General features: G+C 44.5%; 1 protein-coding gene across 4 annotated transcripts in view; it reads right to left on the bottom strand.

Moving 5' to 3' along the window:
* Window positions 1–27,667, bottom strand: part of enox2 (ecto-NOX disulfide-thiol exchanger 2) — a 182,721-nt gene that overhangs the window by 22,434 nt on the left and 132,620 nt on the right. For all 4 annotated transcript variants that reach the window (XM_088925256.1, XM_088925257.1, XM_088925258.1 and 1 more), the window contains 5 exons: window positions 24,314–24,445; window positions 15,613–15,759; window positions 7,271–7,477; window positions 4,665–4,898; window positions 1,013–1,225 (listed from right to left, as the gene is read on the bottom strand). In XM_088925256.1, the coding sequence (XP_088781382.1) occupies window positions 1,013–1,225; window positions 4,665–4,898; window positions 7,271–7,477; window positions 15,613–15,759; window positions 24,314–24,445 (933 nt within the window). The remainder of the gene's footprint in view (window positions 1–1,012; window positions 1,226–4,664; window positions 4,899–7,270; window positions 7,478–15,612; window positions 15,760–24,313; window positions 24,446–27,667) is intronic.

The raw sequence follows: 27,667 nt of genomic DNA, 5'->3' as shown, positions 1-27,667 counted from the left end.
CAATGTTTGCAAGCACAGAAGAGCTGTTCTTTTCTAGATTCTTGGACACCCATTCTTGTAGGATAAGATTAGATAAGAGGCGCAGATCCTTAGCCACAGAGCCACTGCTCCGCCCCAGTTGGTTTAGTTGGTTTAGTTGGTTTTTAACAACAAGAGGGGAAGGGTAAATCCAAAATGACTTAGCAATGACTTGGCAATGGTATCTCTGTGACTTGGAGACTGTGCTCTCCGAGTGCAGGCTGATGTGTGGGTTTAGTCGCTGTGACTGTGAGAGGTGCTGTCACTACACAGCCCTTCATGCTTGCTGAAGTGAGAGGCAGACGCCGAATTTCTTCTTTCCTCCTTTTTTAACCTCCTAAGCAGCCAGGAGTTTTAAACCACAGCCATGCAGACATGGTACAGTCTGGGCTAGGAAGGTACAAGGGCCTACAATGGCATGACCTTAGAACTGAGGGTATTTAATCTTGTAGTGGGGTCACTGAGTTCACCACTTGGGAGGTTCACAGAGAAAACACTGGAATGAAGGTCTTGGAATACAATGGTAAAGTTCTTCTTAAAGATGGGTCTGACTCATAAAGTGGAGACACAGTGGCTGCCAATTTGTCCTACTGAGCCATCTCCCAGTACTGTGAGCTGATGGTTCATCTTCTTGCAGCTTAACTGCACTGTGGCAGAAACCACAGCTCACACCCTGTAATAATACTGAAGTGCACTGAGGCCTTTCTGACCTCAATGTTAACAGGCAGTCTTTGGAGAGATGCTGAGTAATGCTTAATGCTCTGCCTTTTCTTTGCATTTTCCCAAGTCATCAGTGTGTGGGACGAGCTATTTTACCAAGCACAGGCCACTATCAGTCAATCTCCATTAAGACGTTCTTCTGCAAAGAGCTATGAACCTGTAACCAAAGGAGCTGCAGCTCTGTCATTTCACGAAGAGCACCTGCACGCCATCTATGAAGTAGAATGTGTCTGTGGAGCCCTGACACAATCAGGAAGGGTCGCATAGTACTCACATTGAACCAGGATCCCAGCCAGGGCGTTCTTGAACTTCTCCTTTGCCTCCTCCATCTCCTTCTCGTGTGCCGCCTTCTCGTTCATGAGCCTCCGGATGTGGCTGTTGGAGGACTGGATCATGGAGTAGAAGTTGTTGGCGTTTCTCCGGTTCACTTCACCTCGTTCCACCCAGGTCAGCAGAATGCGGATCGCCTCTGGGAACTTGGAGTCATCTGGAAGGGAAGGAGCCAACAGTAGAGAGGGAGATGGTGAGAAAATGAATAAGAAGAGAAATAAAGAGAAATTTCTTTAAAAGAGAATTCTGGGGGGAAACACAATGGATTTTATGGCTCTGGTTTAGCTCAAAGGCACAGGTGAGATCAAGGGTGCAACTGAAATCTTTAAGACAACCGGTGAGTCACACTAATGAGAAAGGAAACTGCTAGCTCCTCCTACCACCATCAGCTCTGTTACTGTCTTCAGCACAGAAACCTAAAGAAAACTGGCAAATGCAAGGAGCTTGTATTGGGACTCCATATTCCTAAGTCTGCAATGACAAAAGCAGGTTCCGGGCTACTTTTGATAAGTACAACAAAGAGCACTTGCTTCTCATCTGTATTGGGCAACTGGTATAAAAGGATAAAGAATCAGGATAGGGAATGCAGCTGTGATCCATGAGAGTGGGATTCTGTCTTTGTGTTTTCAAGCTTTGTTGAAAGAGCGGGGCTCTGTGATCCAAAGCCTCAGTGAAAGCTGAGCACTTTAGTCTTTGTCCTGGATGTGGATGGGTTTTTGACATGTTGCCTTTGTGCAGCAGCGAAATCTGCTTCTAATCCCATCACCAACCTCCCACCCTACATTTCCCTTAGTCTTAAACTGCCCCACACAATAACCACATTGTCTGTTTTTTGTAATTTAGCTGGATGCTTGGGCTGTATCTGGCTATTGCCATAAACAGATAAGGCAGAGAGAGGGAAAATGCCGTATTGATTTCCATTGTTACTAACGCACTTAGACATCTAGCCTACAGCCATACTCTTCTGTGCCATTCTCCAGATGTGCGGTCACACACACTGCGCTTTCAAGCCCTGCAAACAATACTCAAGGCAAGCCTTGTAGTAATTTGACAGTGTTTTATAAAACTTAGCAAATTCATTGGAAACAAAGAGAAAAAAAACTACTGAGAAGAAAATCAAGGCATCTCGCTCTACTGTCTTGTGAAGCACAGCGCTGAAGGACTGAGTGTGAGAACTGATTTATTTACAATCTGCACAAGCTGTAGAAACCCAGGGGCCTGTCAAATTCTTCACATCAATAATCTATCGCCATCTAAATACTGAATCAATGCATCACAACAGTAAATCCACAGGGAGAGTCCATCAGTTTATCCATTGTGAGATTTAGTTGTCTGTGTTGTCAAAACATCAAAAGGGCAAATCCACTGTTTACTTGCTGCCACTGGTAGCAAAAAAAGAGAAGAAAATTGTAACTCCTAAGCACTGTTCATGCAAATGTTCTAAAGAAAATAGAAATGCTCAGAATTCTAAAAGTCTTCAAAATGCAAAATGACATGGTTTGGCCCAGTAGAAACATCCTCTGATCTAAGCATGTGTGAGTTATATGGGCTCATAAGAGAAACCTGGTGCCAAAAAAATCAATGAAGCAGCAGCGAGACTTAACCCTGATAGTCAGAGTGGAATTTTTGATAAGATGGTTCAGCCTAAGCCTTTTCATATCTGGCTGAGGACTCTTGGGAGGGCACTGCAGATGACTAGAAAAAGATGCAAAAAACAGCAACCTAAACCACACCTCTAATCTCACTGCAAATCTCCATGCACAGAGCTTATCCTCATACATGCAACACGGCACAGCACAAGCTATAAAGTACAGTGAGGCAAAGGCACACAGATAACACTTCAAAAGGTAGATGAGTGGCAATTTATTCGTCTTACTCCATTCCAGCTGCCAAGCTGATTTTCCTATTTTGCCTTCCCAGGCAAATGAAAACAGAGAGCCTCCTGCTAACTTACAAGACGATTAAAGTGTCACTTTGAACAGCAACTGCTGGCTTGTTAGAGTGCTAAAAATACTGCCTGTATGTTATAAAGAACAATAGACAATTTCACGTAGTCGCTCGAGCAAACAATAACGTGAAACTGCCTGGAAAAGTCTGCAACATTAATTTTTAAAGCTGCTTTGAGTGCCGGTTTCTGAGGGCAGGTTTGTCTAAATTAGCCAAAAGCAGTGGGTAGGCGCTATGTGCTCACACATCACCCAGGAGGAGCTTAAGCCTGTTAGTTTCCAGAGTAGCCTGGCTGCTCCAAGCCTTTCAGAGCTGCTCCTAAACAGAGGAAAGCACATCTTGACACAGATGTACAGCAGGCAGAAACAGAATGGCACAGACAAGCTGTAAAGAATAAATAGCAGTCGTTAGTGTTCCTACTTTAATTTTCTGTGGAAAAAATACCCGAAAGGAGTAAGTTTTACATCTTCATAATGAAATATCCTATCAGTTAAAGTCAAGTGACAGCACAAACAACAGGAATAAAAAACAGCCACTTCAACAGTCTTGTTCTGTGAAAAGTACTTATAATTTGTAAATTACAGCTGCATTATTGTGGGAAAAGAACACACAAGGGAAATAAATGTGAAGACAAAAATGATGCAGGGCACAGTGAAACACAATACGACTCAGAGGCACACAAGGGACACACTGTAGATGAATGAAGAGGGGAGTGCATTCAATAAGAGCAGGAAATGCACAGGGAGATCCAGGTCGGCACAGATGGACCCTGCCCGAGTCAGGCCAGTGAGGGAAGGGGTTGTGGGTCAAAGCGACAGACCCTGCCCGAGTCGGGCCAGTGAGGGAAGGGGTTGTGGGTCAGAGCGACAGACCCTGCCCGAGTCGGGCTGGTGAAGGAGGGGGTTGTGGGTCAGAGCGACAGACCCTGCCCGAGTCAGGCCAGTGAGGGGGGGGGTTGTGGGTCTGTCGCTCAGACCGAGTCGGGCCAGTGAGGGGGGGGGGGGGGTTTGGGACAGAGTGACAGACCCTGCCCGAGTCAGGCCAGTGAGGGAAGGGGTTGTGGGTCAAAGCGACAGACCCTGCCCGAGTCGGGCCAGTGAGGGAAGGGGTTGTGGGTCAGAGCGACAGACCCTGCCCGAGTCGGGCTGGTGAAGGAGGGGGTTGTGGGTCAGAGCGACAGACCCTGCCCGAGTCGGGCTGGTGAAGGAGGGGGTTGTGGGTCAGAGCGACAGACCCTGCCCGAGTCAGGCCAGTGAGGGGGGGGGTTGTGGGTCTGTCGCTCAGACCGAGTCGGGCCAGTGAGGGGGGGGGGGGTTTGGGACAGAGTGACAGACCCTGCCCGAGTCGGGCCAGTGAGGGAAGGGGTTGTGGGTCAGAGCGACAGACCCTGCCCGAGTCGGGCTGGTGAAGGAGGGGGTTGTGGGTCAGAGCGACAGACCCTGCCCGAGTCGGGCCAGTGAGGGGGGGGGGGGGTTTGGGACAGAGCGACAGACCCTGCCCGAGTCGGGCCAGTGAGGGAAGGGGTTGTGGGTCAGAGCGACAGACCCTGCCCGAGTCGGGCTGGTGAAGGAGGGGGTTGTGGGTCAGAGCGACAGACCCTGCCTGAGTCGGGCCGGTGAGGGAGCTTGGGTGAGGGAGAAATGCCAAACCTTTGATCTTCTCGCCCAGCTGGCTGCACTCGTGCTCGGAGAAGTGGACGATGGGAGGCGGGGAGGGGGGTCGAAGCCTGTCCTCCTCGATTCTCCGGCGATGGCGCTCCTCGCGGGCCAGCATGCGCTGCCGGCACTCCCACTCATACAAGTCGTCCCTGGCCTGAGCGAAGTCCACATGCAGACGCCCAGTGTCCTTCTTGTCCGTGCTGGAGCCCAGCCTGATCCGGTACCCTGAGTGACAGGAGAGAGTGGGGACGAGTAGGCATGTGAGCATAGAAAGTTATTTTTTCTCACAGTACCGCACAGCGAAAGAACAAGAATAGGAGACCTGAGTCAAACATTGGAAATGTGGCGATACCCAAAAAAAAAACCCTTACAGCCCACATTTCAATATCCAACCCTGTTTTGAAAGGTAAAATGGGGAGGGGGTTGGGATTCTATACTAGACCTATGCTACAACCTCACAGGCAGTAATCTGTTGGATAAACACATCTAAAGACCCATTTCCTTTATGGTTTTAACATTACACTCCTAAAGCGAGCCTTCCTCCTTGAACTCTTGATGACAGTACGCTCTTTTGCTGTCGGCTAGAACTCGTGAATTTAGGTTGATGCTAATTTCAGTGTAAACTCATTTGTGGCGTCACGGTTTTAAGCACACTTCAACACTGTGCTTAATCCAGTCACAGAAATGTGATTTGACAAACAATCTTGCAATGTGAATCGTAAGACCAGAAAAGGGCTGCTTTACATTTCTTTACAGCCATCTGGTTGTCACTTATTTCCCTCCACACATCCATCTTTAGAAGAAATCTGCAACTCAGCTTTCCAAACCCACACAGGTGGAAGACTAATTTGTCCATGCATGTGTCTACCCTTCAGAAAACAACATCCTACCTTATTAATCCTGTTGTGCTGTTTAGCAGCTACGATGTCCAGAATGAGAAAAAAGAATAACTGCTGTGACAGAATATGGAGTGTAGGGGTTGTAGGGGGAGTCAGTTATGGGCCCAGGATACTGCAGAAAATAGGGAAAGCACAGAGCACAAAGCACCGAGGATGACTGAGAGTATTTCCAGACTCTTCTCATAGTTTCTACCCCCATTTTGTGTCTGTAGTACAAATAGCTTATCAGAAGGGCACTGCATTTCCCAGTGGACTAAGGGATAATTAGGGTCATTTGTGGGTTTGTGGATTCCTGAGCTAACTGTCAATACACAGTACACAGGTACTGTCAATGAAGGCCTGTGCTCAGTGAATATTAGGATGTGGGAGACTGAAGTGGGGCGTCTGCTGTTGGAGGCCAAGCGGTTGTGGTGAAAAGTGGGGGTCTTGACAGACTAGAGGATAAAGCAAAGAAGAAGCCTTGTTTTTGATGAGTATTGTTCAGAAGAGTAAAAGTGTCCTTTACATTTGTACAATTCATTAGGATCTGGGAAAAAAGTATTTGGGAAAAATATTATTAGGCCTCCAAAAGAAGGAACATATATATTTTTTTCTGTTTTGCAATTCCTGACTGAAACACTAAGACCTGTGTGCTAGCAGAGCATGGATTCACCAGTACTAGCTAGAGGACAAGCCAGAAAGAGCCCAGCACCCCAGAGGTGTCACACTGTACAGAGATAAGGAAACATGTTCTTCAGACAGATTCAATTCTCTTTTGGTGGTTTTGGCAGGGAGCTCCGAGGGGGAAGGAAGATGCTAAAGCAACGCAGTATGAAACTGAGTTAAAGCTCTTGCTCATTGACTGTTCCCCATTAGGTCTGTGCCGGCTCACTCTATTATTTCCTATCAATTAATTTCAGACCGCGGCTGCTTGTACAACCTGCATCTCATCTACTGTATTCAGCCCAAGTCAGGTCCCTTCAGTTCACCACAGCAACCTCTTGCCCCAGGACAGAAGAAGCCTTGTTGCGCAATTGGCGAGCCACAGTGGTCATGGCTGTTGAGCCCCACTGACAGAAACAAGAACAGGTTTGCAGTTTATGTCTCCTTCTTTCATGCTTTACTGCTCCCGGTAGTCATTAAATATTTTATAAGGTGTATTCCGTGCAAAAAATAAGTAGGATTATTTATGGGTAGGCCTATGAGGAACTGTCATATGGCTATATAATATATGGAGCGTTGCCGGTGTCTCACAATACTAATATTTCCAGCCCAGCAGAGAGTGCCCTGAAAAGAAATCATAAATAATTCAGGGGTATTATCAAAGTGTACTGTTCTTAATGGCCTTTGTGAAACCTGCATATACGTCCCACAGTGTGCAATACACGGGATCACTCAGAGTAAGTCTACTTGTTGGGAAACCGATGTAAGATAGGGAAAGCAGAAAGACCTCAGAAAGAGGATATCTAAGAGTATTTCCAGACTTTTCCCATGATTTATCTGCTTTCTAAAGCATAATAAAAATGTGGGGGAGGGATTTATTGCCCTGCGGCTATGGTTTCTCCTGCACCTTTTGCGTGTCGACCCCTGCAGGGTCTCTCCCTGCGCAGGGCCCTGGTACTGTCTCCAAGCAAGTCAAGTGCGGGGATTAGAGAACCCGTGTGCCAGGTGGAATTGAGTCCAGGAGGTAGCCCACAGCCTGGCCTGGAAGAGGCGTACCGGAAAGGAAGAGAGCCTTGTCTACGGTGTGCTCCTCGGCAAAGCGGATGTGGCAGAAGTTCTTCTTGCTCTTGCGGATGGCGATGATCTCGCCGCACTGCTCGAACACCTCCACGATGAGCTGCTCGGTGGCGTTCTCCGGCAGGCCGCCCACGAAGACCGTCTTGCAGCCGGGGGGCCTCTCCCTGGTGGCTGGGGGTGGCAGGTCTACGGGAGGAAGGAATGAGGGTTTGATCTGCACTCATGAGTCTGTGTGCCTGCAGATTGGGAAATCTATTCTTTTCAGACACCCAAGGCATGAGCTGTCTATTTTGAGCAATGCGTTCCTCATTCATCCTCTCCCCCTACTGGTTTTCCTCACATGTGTAGGGTAGGGTTATTTGGCCCTAAGTTCATTATTATTCACTGATTTCCTTAGCTCCCCTACAGCTTGGACCTCTGACCGGACTGATCAGTGTAACCTGTACAAATCAGTATTCTCTCACTGGTTTCAATAGTAAAGTAAAAGTAAAGCAAAAATAGATGCAGCTTAGACCCAGTCAGGCTGTGTATGTTATGAGCATCAACAATTTACTTACAGTAAAGTCTCAATTAGGGTTTCCTACTATAGTTACAACTTAATTGTTATTAATGCAGCCTAGATGTAGTAAGAAGGAACCAAGCTTGTTACTTAGCAGTCTTTAATGCTAAATGCACATCAAACTAATAACTTATTTTATATCTCACCATAACTTTGTGGTACATCCCACACACATTACAACAGTAAATTAAGCAGAACTAAAAGCTAGAGTATAAATGAGATGTAGGACAAGATTGAAAAGTGTAAAAGAATAGAATAGTACAGTCTCCCAGCCTTTGGCTCCTCATTCTGGGAGCACTATCTGGAGAGTACTAACAACGTGTAGCTGTACAGGGAGGTAACAGCTTGTTGGTGTAGTCAGGATCCAAATCTTTATTAACAGCAGTATAAACTCCACACGAGCAGCCAGTGTGAGGTGTTGTAGTAGCTAATCCAGCACATTTGCCAGGCAGATCTAATTGACTCATTGCCAGGTGTTCCTCATCATTAACAAACAAGCGTTCCTCTCTACTCATCCCTAAAGATAAAAGGCTTTGTACAACATAATACAAATCTGTCAGGATTAACTGTTAGTTTTAAACAAAATGGCTACAATTTCTATAGATCATCAGAGGTCTGTCTGTTTGCAACCTAACGAGGCAAATGTCTAAGACACAAATTACACCTCTCCAACTCAGTATACAATATAAACAGAACATTGGAATTTACTTTATGGTCTTGTGGAAAAGAAACTTGGGTGCTCATTGCCTCCAAGGCAGAATACCGCTGTACACAATAAGAGAACCCACTGCTGATTTGCCTTTTTGTAGCTTACAGTTGAACACTTCAAGGTTCCTCAAGTTCCTTATTTTGATGAAACAGCTGGGTGCCAGTGTGTCTGAAAGCACTGAGAGATAAGTCGTGACTGCTTGCTTTATTGCATTAGCGAGAGACAGTGTAATTTGAAGTTAAGACAGTCTGAAGCAGAATTTTTGCACGGAATTGTATTTTCTTCTTAAAGCTCTCACGTTAACGGTTAAATATACATGCACACGTTTTAAATATTTAACTTGCTGACGCTAATTAGTTTAAAGCATTTCTGAACACATAATGGTTTTTGAAAATCTTTTGAAATTGAGGTATGCTTCCATTTAAATCACTTGAAATGGCTGCTAAAGAAAAAATTGCACAAAACAATCACGTCAAAGGAACAAAAAAGATTCCTGCACTGTCTCAATATTCAAAAAAGAGAAAAGCTGAGAATATAAATCAAATACATAAACATATACATGAATCAAGAGCACTTATATTCAGTGGGTTCCCACGTACGAAGACAGACTTGAAAGTGGACTTTGAAGGAAAGAGCCCTCATCAGGACACTGGAGACAGGTCTTTGTTGAAGACATCAATGTTTCTTTTACAAATAACTCATTTTAATATATGGGTACATCACAATTTGCAGGGAGATGACCAAATTTGTTTCCGGAAAATTAAACAAAAAAAAAATTGAATGTTGAAGATTTGCATGCAGGCTCTTTTTACACACATACTCACATACAGAGAAGGTTTTAACTTGTGAAACATCTCACAAACATTTTGTTGTCGATTACAACACCACAGAGAAACACAGGCTTGTCAGGCACTGTGTTTGCTTCACTGATGAGCAGCGCTGGGTTGAAGCAGACGAGGGGTCTAGGAGCAAACTTTAAAAGTTGTGACAGAGCTGGCCCCCAGCCACACACTGGAAATAGTTTGCACCCCCCCGCACAGAACACACTTCATCCATCATGCCCAGGATTAGCTAAATTCCTGTTAATTGCACTGTTACTTTTAAAGATGATCTCTCATCTCATAAAGCTCAAGGTCCTTGGTTGACTAGCAACTGATATAACAAAAGCTTTGCACCAGTAAGACTGTTATCACAGAGTAAAGGGCAGCAGAGTGACTGCCAGCTCTTTACAGACGGACAGCACTGGGTGGCATGCCACCTCAAAATCACCCCTGATCACCTCCCCAGTGATGGCTGTCCCGCCAGCACTGCCTCCAGCCCTTGCCTCAGAGGAAAGAATGCACTGGTCAAACACATGCCAGCGATCAACGGGTCTGATGACTCTGGATGAACCATTCAACACTGCATTCCAGGACTGCTTTAATGTTACCCCTGAGCAGCAGAAACAGTACTGGCTCTGAACTGCGAGCTCAAATAACGGCTGCAGCAAATGGTCTGTAATCACTGCTGGGCACATCGGCCAAGGTGGTGTCACTGAGAACTACTAACAATTTATGTTTTTAGTAGTGGATTCTTACTTTGCACTAATAATATGGATCAGCCACCTGGGGAAGCATTTATTAGCCTAGCAATTTTTATTGCAAGTGCAGAAAAAAACCTTACTTCTATTGATAAGAATTTTCTGCTTTAAAACACCAATGTGACATCAGCCTGCAATAAATGCTTGTTTCCCTTTCGCTAAGGATGAAATTAAAAACTGTAGGGGACAAAATACACACACATACACGGAAAAAAACAAAGACAAAGCAGTCAAGCAGTTTTTTTTTTCCAATTCCTTCCTGTAGGCAGGACTGTGCAGAATCGCCAGAGCGAGAGAAAGCAACATGGAACACAAAGCCCATGTGAGCGCAGGTCCCTGGAGACGCCATCCCAGCCGGGCGACACCCTTGCAGCCCGGAGGCTGACGCAAAGAAAAAGCATCACCTCTAAAACCAGAAACAGTCGTAGCCTCGAGAAAACGCCGCAGGTCTCTCTGATCTGTTCACTAGTCTGTCTTGAAAGAGCTGCACCCAGGTTAGAAAAGACAGGGAGCTTAAAATATAACACCTGTAAGTAAGAACAGCCCCACACTCCAGCTTGTGCCTGTCATCAGTGAATAAACACAAAGACAAAGATGCTACTGGTGTGTTTACAGTTTGTTTGTGTTTAACACATCTTACAAGTTTTTTTCATTTATTTTATGCTACAGCAGAAAGGCTAAAGAATTACTTTTGAGAATTTTCTATATTTTTTTTATTTCATGTCAAGTCAGTCTAAGAAAGAAAGCTATTTGCCTGCCTTGTACTGCTCCTGACAGGGACAATACTTCTCCAGTCAGAACAACAACTCTTAACAGAGCCTTGTTCTAGAGACCGGTCCCAGGCTGAGGAGGGGAAAGGTTTTAGGGAGAGAGGGAGTGTCAATTCATCTTTTTGCTGACGTGCTTTGAAATCATTCAGATTCCTGGGTGATTTGGTCATGGAAGTTGCCTCCTCCTTCTCAGCGAGAGCACATTCAGAGGATTCTTGGCAGCGGGGCGGCCCGGCAGCGGCCAGCTTGTGTGTCGGAAGGCTGCGCGGGCTGCCAGCGAAGCAGGAGAGCGGGAGCTAAATAACCGCGGTCTCTGCCAAGTGACATGTCACCTTCCCCTGCTCGCTGGGCAGAGAGCTGGGCGGATTTTAAAATGCACTTTTTGACTTTGATTTCCAGTCCCAGTTCTTAGAGATTGGGATCTCCGATTCTTGCTTGTCCAGTAATGACAACTGTTAGTGATAGTCAGAGTTCACGACTGCCCTGGGGAATAATGCCCTTCTCTGGAAGTAATAAGTACAGACAGAGGTCTGCACCTCCTATCAAGGCACGAATCAAATGCAAAAAACGCCACCAGGCTTCAGAGAGGCAGATGGGATTTCATCTGCCCTGCAACTTGGTGACAGAGAGATCTTTTTTCAAGCAGCGTGGTGGAGCTGAAATGAGGGGCTTACTGAAGGATTTCTGAGCACTTCTTTGTAAGGTGTGGGGATGAGAGGAGCACAGGCAGGGCTCTGATCCTCTGAACCTGAGGATATGGGAGGGTGGCTTTAATTCCCTCTTCCAGCTTTGCCTGGCTCTATGGTGACTTTGGCCTCTGAGTCGGAGTCGCACACACTGAAACCTCCAATCTACAGCACTTCTGAGGAAGCCAGGCTGGCCAGGAGAGCAGCATGCCACAGATGCAAAAGTGAAAAAATGTATTCAGTGGGGTGTAGAAATACTTACATCTGCAACAGAAATGCTACGTAACACAGCTTTGTCTTTTAAGGTAATTTCAAAGCATTATCAATGTAAAGGTGAGTTTCAGAGCCCATGAGGACAGAAAGCGCAGGTCTAACTCTTTGTGACGGGAAGCACATGTACACGTTCTTCCACTGCCACACAGGCCTGGACAGGGCACTGACTCACAGACAGGGTAACGACTGCTGGAAAGGAGGTGGGGCTCGCGGAACAACGCACAGCACTCCTGACAGCCCGGAGTGAGCTGACATAACAAGCTTGGAAAGATGACAAAGGAGAGAAGGCTTTTCAACCCATCTAGCCCATTTGGTTGCTAGCAGCAGGGATCTCAGGGAATTACATTACCATCGTCCTATTAAGAAACATCACTGCAACCTGTGATTTGCCATGACAAGATCTAGCCCTACCACACTTCTAATAATTCCAACAATGGCATCCAAGGTCATTCCTCAGATACATACTCTCCATATCTTTTATTCCTGCCTTCATGTACAATAACTATATCACTAAAGTTATGATTTGAATAGCTCAACAACCCTTTAAGGCAAACTATCTTTCACTTTTTTCAGATTCTTAATGATATGCATTCAGCACTCGAGTACTGTATTATAGATGTTAGAAATGCCATCATGGATTATATACATCTTTCCCAATTCATGCATATTCTACATCTCTTTTATTAAATTCTGATCAGAGACAAGAGTAAATGCTTTTAAAGAGACAGACTTTATTTTATACGGTTGCCTAGAATTACATGTTAAAAGAAATTTTACATGCTCATTAACTTCTACTAAATAATAAACATGCTGAGGCATGATCAATAAAGTAATTACCTACATGGCTGTTACAGACCCCTGAACATGCTGCTTGTCAGGAGGCCAGATGTTTTCTGGCCATGACTGGAACATCGAGCTGATCAGCTCCGTTCTGTCAACCTGTCTTCTGTTTGAGGGTGAGGGACTCGGCCCGGACTAAATCAAGTGTATGAGCTCATCAGTCACATACAGTACCAAGAACTACAGTAATCCAGTACCCATATGAGCTCTGTGGTGAGAAACAGGGCAGCTGCCAGCTCCAGTTTTTTGCTGCCTTTTTGCTACAGGAGCAATTGAATCCCTAGGTTTAAAAAAAAAACATGTGAATTACACAGGAATTAGCATGCCACATGCCCAGCGGTCCAATTCTGTGGCACATCAAATCAAAAAGCGGTTGAATTATGTGAAGTAGACAGCAATATCCTAAATTGCCACACCTGATTAAAAACACAAAAGCAGCAGCAAGCAATCGGTGCCATCTGCCATTCATGAAATCGAGCAGGGCAGCACACCGGCTCAAAGACACGCTGACTGCCTTTATCTAACCAAGACAAACAAGAGGAAAACAAACCTTGTGACTCCATTCAAGAGCGTTTCCCTGTCTAAAAAAACGTGACAAGCAACGATGGAGAGAAACGATAAAACTTGCAAAGAAGGAATAACAGTCAGGAAAGCTTGACGGGGGGGCTGAGTTTGAATCTGGTGGTTCCAGGCAGCAGCACCAGCCTGCACAATCCCTGCTCCTTCGGGGAAGGGCTACGAGTCAGCAGACCCCTAACCAGCTGTGAAGTGAGAGGGGAAAAACTGCACTGATTGCGATGTAAATGATAGAGCAGCACCAGAGGCACACCAGCAGAAGTCCCTCTCCCTGTCCTCTGATTTCACAGCTCTTTGTGCTGACTGAAGCCCGAAGAGGAGGGAGAGAGGCCCCTGCACAGGCGATCTCTGGGCCAGTCCCCCACTGTCCGCTGCTGGGGCAGAGCCTCCTCACCATTCACGTTTCAAGTCCTTAAACACCACGCATTTTCATCGTTTTCCAGACGTTTTTTTTCTAATATTGTGTGGGTCATAGCACAGTGGATTGTTCTGGACAAGAAAAGACACTCAGAATGCTGCTTCAGAATGGATTGCAATTTCCCTCACGGGATCAATAAAGTATCTATCTATCTATTGCAGAAACAGGAGACTATGGCCACTCTGTGGTCATCTATATGGTGCAGAGATGTGCATCATTCTGAACCAGCTAGTCAGAAAGATTAAAACCTGCAGGAAAACAGCGCGTTTCGTGTGCATTTTTCTTTTTTGCACTAGTAGGGCATATTTACACAGTAACTTTTTCGGTAAAGTGGTTTGGTATTTCTGTTTTAGTGCTCTTGTTTTTAAAAGATGAAAAGTAGTTCTTTTTCTAGTTTAATTCCAGTAGCACTCTTTCAATTTGCAACAAGTTGCAAAACAGGAACACTGATGACAGGTGTGGAGCCGATGTCTTAATTAAAAACAACACTTTTCCAGAAATGCCTATTGAAATAGAATTTGTTTGTTTTAAAAGAAGTTGGCTGCAGCTGTCAGAAACTGTGCAGCACCTTCTCCTGAGTAGATTTCAATGCTGAACAACCCTTTAGAGCATGGTGGAAACTCATTAATACACATCTCCTTGAACATAACTGCTTGTGAATTACCAGGTAGGGAATTGAGACAGACTAGAATATTATAACTAGCACTGATATTAATTAATTATTTTTTTCATTTAAGAAGGGACTCACCATCTCTTCTGTATTCAGCTCCTGGTATGTAAATTTATTATTTTATTTTTGGGTTTGAATTGCCTGTTTCATATATCATCTCACCATTTCCAACGCTCATGTGAATACAGTGACTGAGGATCAATAGATGCCTCAGTATAAACATGCATAAGGCCAACTGAATAAGAGGATCTTTGAAACTCAGGCCAGGACTAAACCCAGGCATCAGTGTGTACCAGGAACAGCACACTGTGGGGCCAATAAAAACATTATTTTTATTATAAGTTATACATTGTATCATTAAAAATGAGTACTGTGATATGATGTATCCCTTTGATTATCTCTTTTCATATGCTTTTCCAAAGAAGAAGCCGAAGCAGAGCTAGAAGGTGTGGTTTGAAAGATGAGATTCCTGCAAGTCCCCCCCCCGCTAGTCAGCTGGGGCCGGGGCTGTACACCTGACCGAGGGCTGACCGCCCACTCGCTCTGCCCCCAGAAGGGGGTTTATGGATGGGGTTAGTCCATCACACTCTGCTGAGGTCACACCTCTAATTACAGGTGAGTCCTCAGCTCTCCCACTTTGTCTGGATCAGAATGCAAACGTGGAGTCTCGAGAGGAAACATGTCAGAAAGTAGCAGGAGCTCAGACATATTGCTGCACATAACTTAAAAAAAACGCAGCTGGGCTTGCAACTGTTTTTTTCTTCATTGCTAAGTATTAAACACATCACATACTGTAAAGTGGATTTTCACACCTATGTTGAGCACTATTTAAACGTTTTTGATTTACATTTTGCATCGGCACTGCGTATGGAAATGGAATTTAAAACTCAATGAGCTATATTAAAACTTTACCATCACTGCTCTCCCCCAGATATTTGTACATTATCCTCCGGATTGCAGAAATGTTACAAGAGACCTTGAAGCCTTTATGGTCTCCGTGTGAGGTTACGCTGCCATTGTCAATACAATCTTTTAATGCTGGAGGAAATAAAAAAACTAATTCAATCTGCCACTGTCTCAATTTAGGGAAGAATATAACAGAGCAAGATGAGAACAGAAGGAGAGGCGTTGAAAGTCATGCTGCAGATCTGTAAAATGTAAAACACGTTTTAAAACACGTTGCCAGCAAAGCACAAAGCAAAGTGGCCACATGTGTGGGTCAGCGACCGCGGCAGCCTTACTGGGGTTGGGAGGAAACAGGGTGCAGCTCTTGCAGTGGATGATCTCCTTCACAATCGGCATGTCCTGGGAGATGGGAGGGGGTACGATTCCCAGCCCGGGCATCATCGGAGTAATGCCAGCCATCATGCCAAGACCCGGATCAAAATCTGCACAGGACACAGAGCAAAGCAAAGACAAAATGTGTGACCAAAAGGGAAACATTAAATCATCATCACAAAATCAAAACAAAGCATAGTGTTTGTTTGCAGACTGCAGTGTGCATTAGGCTGTTCAGATATGTCATTTGTCTCCTGTCAAAAGAAGAAAAACCCGACTACTTCAAAAATAAATAAAATTTGAACTCCAGTTCCAGCTTTTACAGACTGCCTTTTAAACTTTGTTCTCTTTCCAGAGTTAACCTTTACAAGTGTATTTTCATTTTCCCCCTTTTGTAATTTTTATTCTCTGCTTGTCAGTACACATAAATACCCTGGTAAGAACAGAGGCTTTCATATGTGGTATTGATCTGCACTGATGCTGTACTCCTCCGTAGAAATTGTGTGAAATGGAAATACCATCATCTTCTCTTTCCTCTCTCTCACCTGTGCCTACTGTGCAGCTCTGTCTGCCTTCTTACCAAAAACCTCCATTTCTTTTTGCACACCACAAAACAGGGAAACAAATCGGAAACTACAGAGCAAGATGAAAAGATGCAAAATTTTTACAGAAGCTGTTAGCAGTACTTGACGATGGAGTAGAAGACGTGAAAGAAAACGTATGCAAACAGATGTTGCTGATATTAAATTGGGTTTTTAATACACCGTAAATTCAAATACACTCTGTGTCGCCAAGTCAGCTTCAATCAGATTTCCGTCAGTTACAATATTTGGACAGCTGGTCTCACAACACTCTGAGAGATCACCCATTAGAAATGCACATACTGAAGTGTGTGCATGAAAAACTCCTCAAAAGATAAACCTGAAAGGGAGAAACTGCGTTTGGTGTGGGCGCTGAGGAGATGGAGTAGCTGGCACACAGGAGGTGCAGACCGGCGACTGTCACACTGCTGAGGACGACAGTGGCGCAGACTGACAGCTTGAGCTAATGACAAGTGCAATAACAAAGGAAAACGCAGCCAGTGCAGGAGGATATAAAATGAAAAGAAACACAGGAAACAGTGAAGCAGGCGCCAAACAGCAGCTTCTCAGATGGGAGAGAAGCCAAGGGCTTACTGAAGAGCTGCTGTCTTTTCTTTTCTTATTTACTGCACAGCTTCACCTCCAGGAACAAACTGAAAGGAACCAGAACCCTCTATTCCCTTTCCTGCAAAGTGAGCCGAGTGGAGTAAACAGGTCCTGGAGAAGGAGACACCTGAATGAAACTGGCCATGGTGAATCTTAGTTTTCTTAGTGTGTTACTATACTTTATGTTTTCAGCAGAGAACACTGCAGGAAAACACATCAACAGCGTGAAATGTGAAGGATAAATTCACCATGGCAGACCCTCACAAGGCATGCTGTGCTTCAGCAAGCAGTCCTCAAGAATGCCAAGGCCCACATCTGGCCACCCCCCCTCGGCCAGCTCTGACACACACAGCTACTGCCAACACGCTTCAGCTCGCCATGGGCATGCTGCATGCATAGTTCCTTGTGGAAATCATCTCTACAGCGGGATGCTACCACACATGAGGCAAATCCTATTACGATTTGTAATGTGATTATTTATTTAAAGTGAAAAACACAGAGGATTTTCACCTACCACTTTCTGTACTGGGCAGTTAAGTACCAACCACATACGCCGATCTTGGACCGCTTTTGGGCCAGTAATGTAATCTGCAGCCCAGCCAGTAATGGATCACGGCAAACAGCGTACCAAAGCTGAGGCGATGGGCATGTAGAAATCAGCGTGGAGTGGTTGAAAAGATACTGGCTTTGAAACCAAACAAAGCAAGCATAACAAACCCACCGGCACACAAAGCCCTGGGATACTTACTCCCTCGTCTGTGAAAGATGGGAAAGCAGAGTCAGATTTGCCAGATATGGTTTCTGATTCCAAGCTGTTTCAAGCTACGGTCACTGTTATTAAGAGGCACTTTTGCAGCAAGTAGCTGTGAGGCCCAGGGCAGCAGGCATCAAGGGAGGCACTCCATGCCCCGCCAGCCTGCAGCAAAGTGACCCTGAAGCAGATCTCATCACAGTCAGGCCCAATCAGTGTCAGCAGTCACTGCAGGGCCAGCAGGCCTGAGTGGCAGAGGTGTGGGCAGCAATGGCTCCTTTCCATCTGTCTCAGGGACTCAGGCAAGCGCAGCTATCCTGCGCCCACCTCCGGGGCCCAGCTTGCCTTTCTCCAGCCTGTCCGTTTCCAGGGAAGAACAAGCCACAGACTCTCACCGAACAGACGGTGAGTTCCTCCTGAGCTTTCACAGCTATGCGTGTAAACATCGGAAGTTTACCTGGTACTCTTATACATACAAAAGCTTAAACTCCTAACCTACTAAGTCAATGCTTATCACTGTGAAGTTTGTAGAAGAGCTGAAGAACCGGGAGTAAGGCAGAGCTCTACAAATCCGCTGGCACAGAGCTAACGGGCACAGCACTGACAAGTGGGGGAGCACTTTGTGAGGAACCCCAGCACATTCCTAATACACCGCACAGTGGGACGTCATAGTTTCAGGAGTTTAAATATCAGTGTCATGAGCAACAGCAGTAATCCATTCATTTATAAAGTTACATAAAAATGCTCTAGCGTTCTAGATAACTTTTAAATGCTCAGAAAACAACGTGATTTTGGAACAGATGGAAATTTTAATATCTATATAAAAATGTTGCTTATGTGACTGCTGGAGATTTTGGAGTTTGGTAAATTTGAGCTTTTGCTTTTCCAGCTGTGCAGATATGAAATTAATACATTAGGTGCCTTTAAAAAGAGGAAACAATAGAAATCTACCACGGAAGCAAAGAATTTCTTGAAACAGCACACTGCTCTATGACACTCGGCTTTAACTGCTATGCCCTGTTCTTCACTCTTCCTAGGGGTAAGGCCAGACTGCAGATGATAATCAGGCTCTGGGTTTTCAACTGGAGGGTCAGCACAGGGGCAGACAATAACAAGGTCCGGAGCACGTTTTCTTCGTATCTCTCATCAGTCTCTTTCCAGCACAATGTTTAACAATCTATTTCCTGTAGGTTTGCTGAATGTAATTACATAGCATAAGCTAGCTATCAATCAGCTGGCAGGCACAGGAAAAAAGTGCAGAAAAGCTCTGGCACTCAGATTAAGTGAAGTCATTGAGGCCTTTGCCCATCAGAAATGGAAAAAGACATGAGTGGAGAAAAAAGCCCATATTCGCAGTTTCTCCTGCAGACGGAGCCCGGCCCCACATACAGTACAGGCACATGGAAGGGACAGACATCTTTGGGGTATGTTGGTCATCTTCTGACAAAGATGTCTAGCACCCCTGCCACTGCTAGACTTCTGTAGCCACAGCCTGACTTACTCAGCACAGCCCCAACTGGAGTCTGTCTAAGAGGACTTGTTAAAATCCCTGCTAAAATGCTGTATGTGAAAGTACTGCACATGGAAGGATTTGCTCCTGACTCTCAGTGCAGGGATGAGTTAAGATGACCTGTATGTTTAAAGAATCACTATTTAGAAATTATTCTTCTTCCTGGATCTGAACTTAGTGTGACTTTGCAAAACAACATCCGCTGTGTTAAAAGTACAATGCGTATCAGTGCAATTCCCAGTGGACTGTGAAATGCTTATGTATGCATTCATAAAGAGGAGTGACAGTTTCTGCAGTGGATGCCGTGCTTAGAGAAATACACTTTCATTGTATGGATGGTGATCCTGATCTTGTTTCAATTCATCTGCACAAGACAAAATAGAAACAAACACACCAATGACAGAGCAATGACTTCAGGGCCCTGGAGAGGGATATCAGCTCTTTATTTCTGCCACTTCAAGAATCTCAAACACAGGGCCAGAAAGGCTGTTAAGGAACAATGGGCAATGTGAATTCAAGCAACCTCCAGCAGAACAGAGCTGAAAACAACCAGTATAGCTCAAGCTGTAGGAGAGTGGGCTGCTCAGATTGAGACTCTTGAAAGTAGATGAGCTTTTTGCAGGACCCTATTTCATCACAAGTGTACACACCAAACGTATTGATGCAGACCATGAATGCACAGCAGGCAAAAACAAACGCTCTCTGCACTCTTTTTTCTAAAGATAGATTTATAAAGATTTTTTATATCAGTTTTATAAAACTGGGCAAACATGTCCCGGGGGGGAGTTTCAAGTTCTGATAATGCAGGCTTGACAGCTTTATTTCCCAAAAGGCTGCAGCGTGTTAGCTGTAATTGGAGTGTGTCATAAGTACACTGTGTACCTGTGTAAACCCAGGGGTATAATTAGAGACACTTATAAAACTCCTACTGGAACAGGAAGAACCCAATTATTTGTAAGCATGTGGCACAAGCTCTTAATTTTTTATCTCAATCGGTGTTTGTAGTTCAGGAACCCGAAAAGAAACAAACAATAAAAAAGCAATTTTCACAGAATTACCCTCAAGCAAATATAAAATACTAAAATATAAAATTTCAAATACTCAGATTCTCATAGGGGCTAAAACTGGCAGTGTATAAACAAGACTGATGTGATTATCTAAGACAGGGATGAGCTCCAGTCCTCAGAGGTCACATGCGACTTTGGTTTGCTTTTCACCCTGAGCTCAATGACTTGACTGAACTAATCATTTGGATAAGATTTCAAACCACTTGTTTTTTTTTTTGTTTTTTTTGGATTTTACAAAGTGCTTATTGAAAAGCATCTGCAAAGCCAAAGCCTGGCCATCCAGGACAGAAGCAGGTCATATCTGGTCTAAATCCTTTAGCAGCACACTGCTCTTCTGGCACAGACACTGTACAAGGATTCTCCTGCACTGTCGAATGGAGGCTGGTGAAGTGCCTGTGCAAAAATAAAAAGGCTAAATAAAGATTTATGATAAAAAAAGAAACAGCTGCTTTGATAACAGGAATCATAAGGAAGTCTGTGGATTTTGCATGGGTTCATCAACACTCCTTGGCAAAGCAGTCTGGAGGGGGAATGTGAGAGAGCAGTCAGTAATCTGATACACCTGTTGGTGTTCAGAGAATTATAATTGGGGAAACACAGATCAAGGGTCTGCAAAACCATGTGTGCTTCAGCTATTTGGGACTTGACTTTGCCTAGAGAGAGACATCATATTAACTTTACATAGCCTGGGACAGAGCAGGAGGCATTCTACAGCCTTCTGCATTCTCTCAGGCTCTCCTGCAGTACCATGACTGTACAGCCTCTCTCAGCTCGACAGTCATCAGATTCTGTGTGGAGTCCGGTCAGACACAGAGCATGACATCTGGCGTTGGTGTACTGTATGTGTAAGCACTGCAAAGCAGAGATTCCACGCAGCACAGGCAACACTGACAAATTTTATGTCAGACATTGTGTAGAGCAGAAGTGAAAAACCGCACCTACAATATAATTCTTGTTAAAGGCAAAAATAAACATTTTTACTCTTCATTTAACTCTTTAAGGACAAACTATTTAAAGGCGAATATGAAGTTATCAGATCTATGCTGAATCAGCAGAGAAAGGTAATCCAACAAAGTTAGCTTGTCTAATAGCAAAATCCGGCCTGAGCAGGCCTCAGTGATGTATCTCAGTTAAATAATCCAAGCTGCAAGTAAACAGTGAATCATTGCTATGCAGCAGCACGCCTGAGACAGATGTTTTACACATCAGCAGCAGTTGGTAAAGAAATATAATCCTGCCATGCCAATGTTCTGGCACAGTTTAGTAATAATTAATAAATGAATGAATCAATCAATAAATAAAAGGTTTCAGCTCTTAAGTCTTGGTTATTTAAACACAACTCTTTGCAGCCTATCCAGTAAACGTGTACTCTAGGATGCTGGCTTCACAAAAATGTGTTAAGATGAAACACAAAATGTTTTTTTTGCACCAAGACAGTGTGGAGGTACAGTATTAATAGGTGAGAAAGCATAAAAACAGATGAGGTGACCTTTATGTTACTTGATCCAAAAACAGACCGCTTCATTACGTCTGATTGATCTTGTACACAACACCTGTGAAGGGAGAGGCAGGGGAGACAGTGTATTGCACAGCGTGACTGCTGATAAATGACCCCAAGGAACGCCGGCCTTCACGTTGCGATTCTGTCTCAACTACTACTGGCACTACTGGGGCCCATTTCCTTCACCCAACACACCCAAAATCCAATAATTTAGAATAAAAAACAGCCAATATGGAAGAGATGGGAGTAATGTGTGCACAAAGGAAGGGGGGCTATAGAGGAGACATGAATTATTTGTCAGCTGAATTGGGAAACTGCTGAGGCAGCGGGTTGATTGCTGTAATTAAGATGCTCAAAAGAGCTGTTTTAATGCAGGATGACTGGGATAGAGCAGCTGCTTCCCCCTTTGATTAATCTGCAGCATAGATAAGAGTCCGACTCTCTCCCTGAGCCGACAAACTGGGGTCTAATGAGCTGCCCTCATCAGGCTTCCCCACAGAACGCACCCCTCTGCAGGACTCCACCGCAGCCCCATCCCCCCAGACTGAGAAAACCGGGGAGCGTGTGTTTATGGGGGACAGATGAGGCAGCTGGGCCATGTCTAGCCCTGTCAGACAAGCCCTGGATGAAACCCTCCTGAACTGCACACACAGCTGTGGGAAGGGGGCCTGTGCCTGTCTATAGAACCTGGAAACAAAACCTCCCTCACTGGACATTGGCACATTAGAAGCATTAAACACAGCTATGGATTCCAAACGATACATTTATTAAAAAAAAGCACCAAACTAATTTTGTTTAATTCTACAGTATGTAAACTAAAACCTATAAATGGAGTGCTATAACTTGCATGTTTCGTTTTTGACAGTGCTAAGTGCAGTTTTGCAGGCCCTGTGCAGCTGTCTGTCTTTGAACAAGCTGCCGAGGGCTTGACGACACAGAGAGAAACAGTGATAATGAGCAGCCTGGGTCTACATTTCAAGTCTCAGGAATGACCTTGATGGGTGCAGACAATTCATTATGTATCATAACAGATGAATCATGCCATGCAACTGCTGTTGTGGCTTAATAATGCAGTTTATAAATGTGGTTTAGAAACGTGGTTTGAAGTGAGGGAAAGATTGGCCCAGATATTCCTGAAGCTAGTAATCCCTCCAGGAAGAGCAGTGTGCTTGATGCAAACTGCAATTGTAAAAACAGTGTCAGTATCACAATAATCCAGAGTTCATTAGCAGTGCAGTGAGAGGACCAGTCAACCCAGATACATTGGCTCCCAGATTAAGAACCTCTATCTGGCTGACAGTACTCACCACTCAGTATTCTGCTCATTCACTGAAGTCTATAACTTGCTTGGCAAAGTATATAATTTGTTTTTAAGCAGTGAGCTACCAAGGCAACTCAGGAAAGTATGTAACTAGCTCAGTAAACTGTGCAAATTAAACCTGGTAGATAAAGTATGTGGAGAGAACTTCCCCCCTCCCGTTTAAACACAAAAACAGACTCGGGAGGATGGTCACACATTTCAATCAGTGAGGAAGGTGATGGGGATGGGAGCATGTTCTTTTAATTAGATGAAATAGATAATTTCTAAACACCATCTCCAAATTAATCAAACTAAGGTCTTACTTAAAAAAACAACAGCTTACATTAATCACCATGTGTTCACACAGCAAAATGTGAAGTATATTCTCCTGTTTGACATGATAAATGTTCCTGACACTTCCACAGTATTGAAGGAAGAAGACAAAAATAAAATTCAGATTAAGTGCAATCAAAGCCGAGGATGTCGGCTGGTTTGAAATTTACCTTCCCAGTTCCAGGCCATTAACCTGCAGTCATATTCAGTCAGTCTGAGCGTGCTTTTTCTGCACAGTCTGCCTTGCTTTCCAAGGGCACCCCAATGACGCAGCTCCTCAGAAGACTGACCTTGCAGAACGGACCTGCACTGGGCAACTTCCTCTGCCCCCCGCAGAGAAATGGCATCTCTGTTACTTTGCCTAACAGGTGGAAGAGCTAAGTGGACAGGTCTGAGACAGTCTTTGCCTGACAGACGTTTTTCCACCAGTACTTGGATTTAGGCTGTTAACCCCTGAGCCTTTGGTAAGCTTCCCTCTGGCCTCCCTATATGCACTCAGCCTCTCACTGCTGGTCTGCTGTACTGAGGCTGCTGCTGCAGAAGGTAGGAAAACCCCCTCCACATTTCCACCCAGACCACCTGTAGACAAGACCGGAAGGGCTGCTGTCCATCAGATCTTTTGGCCTGCTTTTATATTTTGACCACAGGACGAAGAAAGGTGACCAATACTGGCAAGTGAGAAAACACTACTAAAAATATATGTATTAATCCACAGGTATGTCTGCCATTACAGTAAATGAGCTTCACATCGTAGTGGAGTTCTAGGTCTTTGCTAATGTCTCCTTTTTGGCAGTCTGCACATCACTGATCGAACCCGGCACAGTATTTTCTGCTACACTAAGCTACAGGCCCAACTGGACAGTCTGAGACGGCTGTGAGAGTGGCCTGAGCCAACATGCAGGAAGTCTTATGCACTGAGAAAAGAAGATACACCCGAAGTACAACACAGTTCCAAGCTTGGCGCTGCGCTGGGTGCACTTCGCCCTGTATTGTGGCACCACTGGCAATCCAGTACCTGACATGAGTGGCTGCCCTGTAATGCCCATTGGCGGCATCCCTAGGTTGTTCATTGCTGTTGCCCAGGCAGTCGGATCAGACATCGGCATTCCCATCTGGCTGGAATCCATGGCCATGTTCCGGATGCCTTCTGTGGAGACAAAAGCGCGTACGCAGTTTTAATAACTGGCTTCACTTCTACACGAAGCTACAGTTTGTACACATTTTTGCACATAGTTGTGCTAAGGAGCATCCTCTCTCTACACAGCAGCAGCCTCAGGGGTCTCCTAAAAAGAAATGTTCCTGGTTTATCTTTCTTCATCACGCAATAAGCAAGCACATTGTCTTGTTTTTTTCCATAAAGAAAACCTCTAGGAAAAAAAATACTGGGACTAATACAAGGTTTTTGTTAAGACACTTTTCTATTGAGTTAAGCATTTTTTAATTTTAATTTGTCCCCTGACACTCTCTGTCCCCATTGTGCATGTTTGTGCCAGAGATATTACTTCTCTGTCGTCCCAATGACATGTTTAAAGAAAGCAGAATGAATTAGGTGCACCATGGGCAGAGGAAAGAAGGGCCCATCACTGCCACACCAGCAAATAAATGAGAAGAAATTTAATTTTTAATGCTGTTTCTGAGAACAACAGTGAAGCTGAGACACAGGGTTCTCCCCTGCTCCACAAGGGTCGACAACCTCTGAAGATCATTCTTCAATGGCAGGAGAGGCAGAGCTGCTGTGCTAATACTATCCCAATCGTTCAAAATAAGCATTTTTCAGATAATGTACTATCAGTGACAAGGAGGAAGCAATGTATCCATGTATTCATACTTCCCTGAGACAAGTATTAGAAATCACAGAAGTTCTTCACTGATTTCCTGCAACTTACACATTATTAAATTGGGAGTTGGACAAATTCTGGTCCAACCAGAAAACCCGCAGCGCACAACACATCCAGTGCACAGTCATCCTCCACCTTTACCACCTACAGTGATCGAGCGGTGACTGTGTTGTAAGAATACCAGACATGGGTCAGTTAGAAAGAGCTGCGAAGGAAATTAAATCTACTTTACCGTCTGTCTTGTAGAAGACAAGATACATGAGCCACGGACACCACAAACTAATAGTTGCAGGGCTTCCTGCATTCACCTAGGGAGGTCAGAAGACCAAGGAGCTCAAATCACAATCATGTGCTTCTACACAATAAGTGTACAGTACCTACAAACATCTCCAGGGGGGCGCCCCCAAAATGTCAGTGATAACATAATAAAAGAGCTTTGCCTCAGATGTTAAGCAGGATGTCAATGTTAAAACATATTGCTGACACACACGTCAAAATCAAAGTGACGACACATAGCATGTGTAGGTACACTTCAACAGGTTATGCAGTCGATAATGTAACAAGTCTCATTTCTTAGACAAGTCTCCTGTCTTTCATAACCTTTCTGATGTTCTAATGTTCTTATGAACAATAAATCCATTACAATCCATTACCTGGTAAGAGAGCCTGTTAAATAAGTGCTAATGCTCTGTTGGCTAATCCCATTCACAATACACAAGAGAAAGAAAAACAGAAACAGAAAAACTGTAGACAGAGAAAGAGGAGTATGTTAATTCGGCACAGCAATCAGCAAATTAACGATTCTGCCTTAAGAAAAACTGGCAGGTACAAGCATTTCAAACAACAACAGCCCCTCTGACATCAAAAACACTGCTGTCACTACTAATGCCGTCTACAGACACAGCCCGAGGTATCAAGGCTGCTATCACCGTGTAAATCAGTTAAAAGCAGGCTGAATTGTTTTGCCACAGCTGCTCAGCTGTAGTAATGAAAGAGTAATGTTGTTACCTGTGCTCGCCCCCACCGCCATCCCAGGCTAAGCTATATTTCTTTACACACACCCATGACAGAGGCAGCTGGGGAGGGTGACATGTACTGTACCATTTCTGTGCTTCTTTTCCTGAATCTGTCGAGCTAATGTCACCGATGAGAGTTTACGTTCTCAGCACCTAATTCTTGCCTGGGAGAAGATTACTCTTCTGACACTAAACACAAGCAGAGACACTGAAATTTCTGCAACGGTTTTCAAGAAACAAGTGGAGGAGATCATGAGATGAATTAGCCGGCAGCGAGCAAGGCAGATGTGTTGAATGGTCCCCTCTTGTTTGTATGTTTCTCTTGTTTTATGAAGGAGGTGCAGCAATGCTATCATTCTGAAGGCTTGCTTGTGTAAACCCATGCACACCCATTGCTCTGCCACTCTCTCCCAGCACTGCTCACCATGCGGGGAGTTTCCTCCAAGCCCCTCTCTGCTGCGATTTTCCCCCAGTTAGTTATTTGACAGTTTAGCAGTATGTTTAATCTCTGAGTCTGTATTTCTGGCCTTCTCAAGCGGCCATGCAGTTTCCCAAAAAATGGAGCAAAGGCCAATGTCCAATGTAAGCAAAGATATGGTCGGAGAAGCTCTCTTCTGCTCCATGAAGCACTCTGCAAGTCAGCAGTAATTTTTTAGATCCTATATGATGACCCTGGTGAGCGACTCGGCACTATAAGCATTTCATTGCACTTGTACACATAACAAACAAACTGAGCTGAACTGTGTTACAGACATATTAAAAGCAAACAGTCCTGTGGAGCTATGACCTAAAATCTGACGTCTCAACTCAGTAATGTGTTCTGATGTCCAAATACTCAGTGTTAAAACTAATTCATAATTACATTTAAAGGTCAGCAGAGGGCATAAAAAACAAAATATTCTGAAAGTCAAGACTTTTTCTTCACTTGAGTTCAAGTGTGGCTGTTTGATACTTGCTAACCCATTGTACCCAACTTCTGCCCTTAGGCAGCAAAAAAATATATAACGATTTTAAATCAAGCAGCTGGCTCAGCAAGATCCATTAGGACTGGCATAGTTAGCACAGAAGTGCTGACAGGGCATTCTCCTAAAAGGTTGAAGTAGTAAGTTGTTGTGTGCAGCGTCACTTCAGTCAGAGCACTGATGAGATATTTCTAATCCAGCTGCCTGGGCTGTGGGCCCTTTCTGAAGACCTTTACTAGATTACTTTAACGAGCAGATGTTCTAAATGCACTCTTGAGCTGGGCATTTTTAATAATGCACTACTGGAAAATTTCCAGGATGCATGTTTACAGAGCCAATCAATCTTGTTTTTTTTTTAAATAGAGCACCTCTAAAAGGGGTACACCATCTCTAAGTGCTTCAAATTTGTTAAGATCAAAGAACTGGGAATCTTTTCTTCTGCTTTCACACAGCACTCTTATCTCCCTCTACCTCCCCCATCTTTTCATTTTTCTTTCACTCCCTCTCTTTACATGTCTCTTTCCATCTCCATTCCTGCTTTCCTCCCTCCCCC

This window comes from Atractosteus spatula, chromosome 9 (genome assembly GCF_055471065.1).
Source record: "Atractosteus spatula isolate fAtrSpa1 chromosome 9, fAtrSpa1.hap1, whole genome shotgun sequence".
NCBI classification, from domain to species: Eukaryota; Metazoa; Chordata; class Actinopteri; order Semionotiformes; family Lepisosteidae; genus Atractosteus; species Atractosteus spatula.
The sequence above is the reverse complement of the archived record's forward strand: the minus strand, read 5'-3'. Positions and strand labels throughout refer to the sequence as shown.